This window comes from Microtus ochrogaster, chromosome 7 (genome assembly GCF_000317375.1).
Source record: "Microtus ochrogaster isolate Prairie Vole_2 chromosome 7, MicOch1.0, whole genome shotgun sequence".
NCBI classification, from domain to species: domain Eukaryota; kingdom Metazoa; phylum Chordata; class Mammalia; order Rodentia; family Cricetidae; genus Microtus; species Microtus ochrogaster.
In genome coordinates this window covers 28,429,521-28,438,422 of record NC_022014.1, presented here as the reverse complement: position 1 = coordinate 28,438,422, position 8,902 = coordinate 28,429,521, and the positions used below count along the sequence as shown (strand labels likewise).

At 51.0% G+C, this 8,902-nt stretch overlaps 1 protein-coding gene across 1 annotated transcript; it reads right to left on the bottom strand.

Annotated features, from left to right (window-relative positions):
* Positions 1-1,812: 1,812 nt before the first annotated feature.
* Positions 1,813-8,070, bottom strand: LOC102002172 (arachidonate 15-lipoxygenase-like). The gene is given in 10 exon segments (XM_013347047.1): positions 1,813-1,830; positions 3,451-3,660; positions 4,458-4,601; positions 5,317-5,477; positions 5,668-5,771; positions 5,890-6,012; positions 6,094-6,175; positions 6,440-6,466; positions 6,469-6,619; positions 7,936-8,070. Coding segments are annotated over 10 exon segments (1,155 nt in total).
* Between the last annotated feature and the right edge of the window lie 832 nt (positions 8,071-8,902).

Sequence of the window (8,902 nt, the reverse complement as noted above, 5' to 3'; positions counted from 1 at the left end):
ACATTTTACCTACTTTTTGGATTATATATTCAGTTTCAATGTTGAAAGCTTAAGATTACACGTCCTTTTGCCCATCAAAGCCAGTCTAAAGCTTTGGGTTCATCCTTCCCTCCTTCTTCATGTCTGTTTGTCTTAGTTGCTTTATACTGCTGTGACAATAACAAACAAACCGAAACAAAGCAACTTGAGTCAAGAAGGCTTTATTTGTCTTTCTTTTTCTGTGTGTGTGTGTGTGTGTGTGTGTGTGTGCGTGTGTGTGTGTGGATTTTGTGTTGTTATTGTTTTGTTTTGTTTTGCTTTGGTTTGTCAAGACAGTTCTCTGTGTATACCTGGCTGCTTTGGAACTCACTCTGTAGACCAGGCTGGCCTTGAACTCACAGAGATCTGCCTGCTTCCTCCTTTTAAGTAATCAAGGTCCCGCATTTGGGTGACACCTGTCAGGGTTCAGCCTCAACGGGTTCGTGTGTTCCATAGGTTAAGGGCCTCTGGACTAGGAATATTTGGCAGACAAAAGCAGAGATACAAAAGAAATAGACAGAGACACAGAATAGAGTCAGGAGGGCAACCCAGTGAATACTGAATTTACCCATGTTTATTTTTCACAAGCTTATATATCCCAACTCAAAATGGGGGAAGAAGGCAAAAGACTGCTTTACGATGATACAAAGAACAAACAAAGCGATTACCTCTTCAACCCCTGAAACATCAAGTAGCTATATCCTGAGTTAAGATTCTGACGTTTAGGCAGGACGTGCAGCGACCATATCTTAGACCAAGCATCCTGTAGGTAGCCACTCCCTGGGTCAAACCTCCTGTCAGAACCTTGAAGGAGCAAGAATAGGCCTGAACTCTCTGACCTTCAGTCAAGGTGGAATGGATCCATACATCCAAGGGCACAACGACGTGAGTACTGGGATCATGGATATGCCCACCACCGCCTGACTGGCTTCCGTATTCTGGGTCACAGTCCACCACTGAGGAAAGCGAAGGCAAGGATCTGGAGGCAGGAACTGGAGCAGAAGCCGTGGGGTAGTGTTGCTTACTGGCTTGCTGCTTATGACCTGCTCAGCCTGACTTTTCACACACCCCAGGACCACTTTCCTAGGGCTGTCACCACCCACAGTGGGCTGCCCCTCGCCATTGATCCTCAATCAAGAAAATGCCCCTTAGACTTGTCTACAGACAATCTGATGGAGGCCTTGTCTCAACTGAGGTCCCCTCTTCTCAGATGACTGGAGCTGACAAAAAGCCAAGCAGCAACTAGTCCTTTGGCAATCTCAAGCATCACCAACCGCTGTTGGCTCTGCCTTTGTCTTATTTTGCCTTGCTCTTCCCACACATCTTACCACAAGGTCACATTCTTAATGAGTACCTCTGAGAGGATGCCCCGGAAAGGATCATGCAGTAAGAGGACCCGTGGTGCAGTGAGCTGGTAAACATGTTTTTCCAGATAAAGGCAAAACTCTAGAGTCTCTTGGCTAGATTTACCTAAGAGTACAAACAAGAACCAGGTTGGAATGACGCCTCCTTCTCGCCAAGTGTAAACTTACCCTGTGTATTGTTTCAGAATCTTTTGTTTGTAAGAATCTTCATTAAGTCATTCTGACAAAAGTGTTTTACTATAGCCAGGTCCCACCAGTCAGGAGGCTAAGCTTGGTATGGGTTGTTGTTGTTGTTGTTGTTGTTGTTGTTGTTGTTGTTGTTTTGAGACAGGGTGTCACTACGCAGCCCCGGCTGGCCTTGAACTCACAGATCACCTGCCTCTGCCTCTCTGAGAGCTGGGATTAATGGTGTGCACCACCATACCTGGCCTTACTGACTCTTAATGACCTGTCATAAGAAAACATAGGTGTTAACCTTAGAACGGGGTGCCCAGCTGTGGACCCTGGATTTGCGAGGCTGAGGCCAGAGAAGATCAAGGTCAAGGTCAGCCTAGAGACCCTGCTGAAAGGAGAAGGGAAGGACAGAGAGACAGAAACATGTATTTGTCAGACTATGTCTGTGGCAAGAAATCATGTTTACATACACGCGTGTAATGCAGCTCGTAACCCATGACCTCACTTCCCACTCAGCAACCACGGAAAGTTAAGGGGCCTGGCTCTAGTGTCAACCCTCACGAAGGCCAGGCCTCTTGGTTTTCATCCTACAAGTCCGTTTGTAACAAACCTGAGTGTCTACAAAGTTTATTGGCAGAAAGCAAGGAGACTTGGGCTGTTCTCTATATGAGACCGAGGAAAAAACCTGTAAAAATGTAAAAGCATTGAGCAAGGAACCAAAGATGTGGGGGCCCAAGAGGAAGGGTGTGGCCCCTAAGGAATGGGGCACAGCTTCCCAGAAGGGCATGGGCTCCAGGGAGATAGAGGACTCCAAGGAAAAGGATGTGGTTTCTGAGGAGCAAGGACCAGTGGAGGTGTGGCCTCTGCGGGGGTGGGGGGGGTAGGCTCCCAGTGAGAAGCTGGCCTTTCTGTGGTGTCACCTTCAGGACCCTGCTCTGGGTTACTGAAGAGCCTCCAGCAGCAATTTCAGAAGAGCCTTCGCTTTCCTGGCCTATGGTCCTCACCCCACTGCCCACGGCTCCTCCTAGCACCTACACTGCCAGACTCTAGTTCTGCTATGGAAACTATAGTATGTTCCCCTGACTTCAAGGTTTTCACAGAGTCTAACATTACACTCCACTCCCACCCCTCAAGTCTTCCCTGTTCTTCCTTCAAGAATTGATTGCCTCACTCGGGATAGTCTTTTCTAGTTCCAGCCATTAGCCTGCAAATTTCAAGATGTCGTTGTCTTTTACCACTGAGTAGCACTCTATTGTGTAAATGTACCACATTTTTTAAAATCCATTCTTCAGTTGAGGGGCATCTAGGTTCCTTACAGTCTCTGGCTATTATGAATAACGCTACTATGAACGTAGTTGAGCAAACATCCACGTGACATGATTGAGCGTCCTTTGGGTTTATGCCCAAGAGTGGTATTGCTGGGTCTTGAGGTAGATTGATTCCCACTTTTCTGAGAAACTGCCATACTGATTTCAAAGTGGCTGTACAAGTTTGCACTCCCACCAGCAATGGATGAGTGTTCCCCTTACAGTTTCAGAACCTTTCAAAGAAGGCTGTAAGGAATCTGTAGTGGTTGTGCACGGTCTTCTCTGATTGGATGGAATCTCTAAATCATTTGCATCTGTTATTGTACTGTGTGTATATTTATGTTTTGTATATTAAAAGAATACAATCTTTACACCTTTTCTTGGGAGTTACCTTCATCACACCCCCTTGGGAATTAATATCATCACTGAAATGTAGAGGAGACCACCTCCCATTCCCTTGCTCATTCATCTCTACCACTCATCTTACTTCCCTGGACCCTGAGATGCCACAGAGGGATGTTTCAGGGGCCAGAATGTGTCTTGGGCAGATAGAAACACAGGCAGAACAATAATGAATAAGACATTACCTTAAAAACAGGGTACACTGAAGGCAGGGTCCTCCTGGTGGCCACAGAAAAGACTTCAGCCATCAGGTGTCCCCTCAGGGGATGAGACTGTATCTCATGCAGCTGCATGTCAGAGCTACGGACCCAGCATTTGGCCAGGAGCCAGTCCACTGGGGGATCCACGGGTGTAAAAATTGGCAGTGGGTCCGATCCAGTTTTGGGCAGTTCAAGCTGAAGCAAAGCCAGAGTGTTGAGTGAGGAGCTGCGTGTTAGGGGCTCAGTGGTCTCCATCCCACACTTGTGTAGAAATGTTGGTCTCTCCCTCATCTTTTAACACCTCCTGTCCACAAAGGTCCAAGTCTCCAGGTTTCAGCAGCTAGTTAGAGGATTTGTATGTGTCCTCATGACCTCAAGATTGGCAGGACCAAAGCCTACGTGGGTGTCTCTCTGGCCTCAGTGTTCTGTTTCTGGAGAAACCTGCCTGACTCCCACTTTCCCTGTGTCCTTGACTCTAGCTCAGTTGATTCTCCTTCTGTTCTACTTCCTCTTCTTCCCTATGACTTCTACTCACCTGGGACGGCCCCCCAAGTCTTAACTTGAGACCCTAAACCCAGCGTTAATAACCCCCTTCATCTATCCATTCTAACACTGAAAATGTGGAGGAACGCCTTTCCCAGTGGCCCACATTCCGCCTCCTGAGCTCAGCTTAGCTGGCCTTTCTCATCTCGGTGCAATCCCCAGAAGTCTCCAGCCTTCTCCTCCTAGGGCTCTGGGGATAGAGGCCACCCATCCCCCAACACTCTTCCCAGGATCCTTCCTGGACTGGTTCTATCCTTGGCATCGGAGCTTACACAAGCTAAGGAGCCTGTCTCTCCAGCCACACACCCCTTAAAGTCAGAGCCTGCCCATCTCCTCCTCTGGTGCCTCCTCAGTGCTTAGGGAATGGCACTACAGAGAAGGGAGAGAGAACCTGGGCAGCAGGCTCATCAGAGGAGGCCACCCTGGGGTACACCCCCAGGTCCGCTCACCTGGATGGCCATGGGCAAGAGTTGCCCATCTGGCTGCAGCTTCAGCATGACTAAAGGGACAGCCAGGTACTGCTGTCTGCTTTGGATGACATTGGCCTTGATCCCATTCAGAAGGGAGAAATCGGCTTCAAACAGAGTGCCTTCCTGCACAGGGAGAGAAATGGGGGCTGCTGTTGGTATGGAGAGTCTTCTTCCCACCCTGGGTGCCCAACAAAGAGAGGAGAAAGAAGAAAATCGACCTGTTTCCTGCAGTGACCTCTGGATGGAGAGACACGAATGGGCTGAGCAGAGGGGCGGGGTCTATGGGGTCTTAGGAGCGTGTGCAGAGCTAGTCTAGGGGAAGTACCCAGAATCATGGGGGTGGAGAGTGCTAAGTCCTGGGCTCGGGGACAGGCCAGGGGCAGGGTGATTTTCCCACTGGCCTGTTTCCCTGCAGAAACAGATCAGAGAATTCTTGCTTAACACAGCAAAACCAGGATTCAGGTGCAGGTCTGTCTTGCCCCATGAGTGTTGTCTCTGTCCCATATTTGTTCCTAATTAACAACACCAGCCCTGACCTGGATCCCCTTACCCTGCATCCCTCTGGACCTATGGCCTCTGGGACCATTTCCCAACTTTCAGTTTGTCTCTACCCCGACTAAGACTGCCATCCTCCGCCATCCACTCTCCTGTAGTAGGAAAGCCACATCTGTTTCTCCAGATCGGTCTGGGATTTCGCCTGCAGGATCCCCCTCTTGACAACCAGCAGGGACTTCTGAGACTCCACAGTGAATATGAGAGCAGCAAGGGCTGGCACAGTGCTGCCTCCGCTTCCCTGCTTGGTCTCTCTAGGCAACCCACCCCCACCCCGTGTTCACACCTCCAGCTCCTTGTGCAGTTCGGCCTGCAGCTTCTCCACCCCCCGAGGGAATTCCAGACGGGAAGGAAGTTGAGTAGATCGCCTCAGCACCGTGGGGTTGGCACCATTGAGAAACTGGTACCCAAAGAAAGCATCCTCTTTCCAGGAGCTTCGAACCCGCTCTAGGGATGGGAGGTGAGTGTATCTAAGATCCACATTCTTGGTCCTTCCCACACCCGCCAAATCATCCCAGCTTGGCCCAGACTTACCAGAGAGACAAAAGCCTCTGCCCCCACCCCAACCCGGTTTTCTCATCTCCCTGCACTGGGAAGGACTTGGGGGTAAGAGTGATGTTGGAGTAAGTGAACTAACCAGCCAGTTTGGTGTGGCCAAGCTTGAAAACCCATGTGAAGTCATCTAGGTCTTTCCAGGAGGTCAGAGAATTTATAGGAAAGTTGAGAAGGACATCTGCTTTCCTTCAGGGAAGAATGGGAGAAAGGGCTCAACAGTTATACTTAGAACCAAACCATACGGTGACTGTGCCACAGGCTAGACCAGCTCGCCTCCCCTCACACCAGGCACCCTGGCTCTTACCCCCAAACCCTCGAAGCTTCAAATTCAACTTTTTCGTCCTCTCGAAATCGCTCATCTACAGGAAGGTCAGACAAGCTGGTCGCGGCCACGTTCAGGATACCACCGTTCTTCCAGTTGTCTCACCTGCCGGGCGGAAACAACATCAGACTGGGCTCTGCAGGAGCTGCCCAGCTAATCACCGTGGGTCACTGGAGTCGGGCTCACCGGTACAGACTCTTTCTCTCTTCCAGTTCCTCTTCTCTATGCTTCCTGAACAGGCCTTGAGTGTCTTCAACCACAGTGCAGCCTAGATGTGGACGAGGGAGGCGTTCTGGGATGTCTACTGGGAGTCTCTCTCTGGTCCCTGCCAGCTAGGGCTGTCCCCTGTGCCTGCATCTGCACGCCCCTCCCCCGAGCCTCCATGGCACCTGGGCCAGCTCCAGCAACACACTTCTTTGACAACTCCTTTAAAACAAACAACTCCCCCCCCACACACACACATACCTCCAGACTCCAGTTCCCACCCTGCCCGGTCTTCCTCACATAACTGAGGCCCCACCCCTCTGCAAACCGGTGCCCTCAGGGAGGCTCAGGATGCAGGGAACCTGTACTCTGCTCCCTGGTCTCCCGGGCCCTTCACAGAGATCCAGTTGCAGAACCAGGCGTCATCCAGAAAGTAATGGAGTTTCTGCACTTTCACGAACAGCAGGGGCCCCAGGTGCTCTGACACATCCACCTGGAATTCCACCTCCTGTAGGCAAACACAAGGGGCAGAGGACAGGGTGTCCAAGCTGAGTTCTGCTTCCACTGGGCCACAGGGAAAGCCACGCGAAGGAAGCCAGAAAGAGAAAGGGAGGACGCACTAGCAGGGCCCCACGACATCACTCTGGGTTGTTGCCTCAACCAAGATGAGAGCGCTGGGGACAGAAGATGAAAAGGTACCCTCTCCCTCCTTCCTCCCCTTTATCCCCTTGGAGGTAGGCTGGGGGCGGGTGAAACCCTGCCTGAAGCCCAGCGAGAGCACAGGTGAGATGGGAGACCCCACCAAGGCAAACGATCCATAAGAATTCCGTGTAGGCTGAGCCAGAATTTCAAGAGGACGGTCTCTAAGCAGAAACCTGGACTGAAGAGAGGGTCGGATAGAGAGAACGAGGTCAGGGACGAGTAGACACCAGGTAGAGTCCACGGAGAGAGAAAAGGCTGAAAGGACCAGCACCTTCCTTCAGCCAGCCTGCCGGTCCCCTGCACCTGTGTCTTCGTGCCCTGCCCCAAGCCTCCATGACACCTGGGCCGTGAAGCTAGGGCTGGGGAACCACACAAGACCAGATCCTGAGGGACATAGAATAAGCAAGAAGTTTGGCAGTTAGTACAGAGGAAGTACTGGAGACCTTGGAAGGCTTTAACAGGCAGGCTGTCTTAAAGTAGGAATGTTCAAGGTGACCTGGAGTCTAGCAGGTCTAGGGGACATTCGCTGGTGGCCAAGGACTGGGCAAAACTCAGGTGAAATGCTTGGGGAACAGAACTGACCCAGCTTGCTCAATACTTGTATAGATGAAGAGCAAGACAGGGAGAAGCCCAGTAAGTGCCTTATTTCTCTATCTTCCTTTGAAGTGAACATAAGACAGCATCCGGATCTGGAAGGATCTGAGAGTCCTAAGAAGAAAAGGAAAGCAAGACCAGCCACACATAAACAGGGGACAGCACAGAGTATTGTGCACCCCACACCCTCCTTCCTACCCACTCGGCCCTAAGATTAAAGATCCAGGATCTGCAGAGAAGATGGGAAATTCTAACTTCTAAAAATAGAGAGGTCCGACAGCCGGCACTACAGATAGTTGTCCAGCAGAGTTCTGTGAAATGAGGGATGTACAGGACTATTCCCGCCAGGCGGCCGCCAACAGCTACTGAGCACTCACGGAGTGCCTCTCTGCATGCGCTTTGCTTCCCAGGGCTGTGAGAGCCTTCCATGGAGCTAAGGAACCAGCACAGGGCTCCTTGGGATTTCTCTGGCCTTGCCCTCCCCCGCCCACCCCCTACCCTCCCCCACTCTCCCACCCTACCCCCTGCCAGCCTAGCCTCAGCTCTGTGAAGCTCACCGAGTTCCGCACCCGAGAGATGCTTCTCCATGCACAGGTGGACTTTGTCTGTGGAGCCCGCGTACATCGAGCACCCAGTGGAGACACGGATGCAGAAGACACCCATCTTGCAGATGTAGTTTTCTCCCTTCTGAGAGTCAAGAGGGGTAGATGCTCTAAATAAGAGAGCCAAGGCCCCACCCTTCAGAAGTCTTGTTTAGGGTTGAGCAGAGGGTGGCACATGTCCAATCAACCCCGCCTTGACACATTGCCAATCAACCCCACCTTGATACGTGCTAGGGCCCCCACTACCTCCGGGAAGCCTAGCTACAGCCCCAGAAAAGGCCGGGCCCTGGCCAAAGCAGAGCTCTCAAAAGTCATTTTGGTGAGAGCAAGATAAGAAGGAGACGTAGATGGGGATTTGAAAAAAAAAATGTAAGAAACACTCAATATCTGGTCCAACAAGAAGGCAGAATGAGAAGACCCTGGCTGACTTTAGAGGAAGAGAGCCCCAGTGGCTAGAAACTGCCACTCGCCTAAACTCTCTCTCTCTCTCTCTCTCTCTCTCTCTCTCTCTCTCTCTCTCTCTCTCTCTCTCCATATATATTGGGTGGCTATACATCACAAGTTGGATCACCTGTGTCTAAAGATAATATTAAGGTTGCAGGACAGGATAAAGCTACTCCACGGCGTTTGAAGGATGCATATTTTAGCCACCCAATTAGTTCCAGCAACTCTGCACACTTTGTCCATCCTGAAGCAGGCTCTGAGCTCGGTCCTTTAAAAGTTTTAAAGCCTCTGCCTCCTGATGTCTGCAAAATAAAACCCCACATTCCCAGCGCTACTTTCTGGAGTGAAGCCCTGCATTGCCCAGAACCACCACCACACGCCCCTCGCTGTTTGCTGGAGAAACTTGTACTCTGGGTCAGCTCTGCTCATCCTTCCTAATCCTGAAGAGA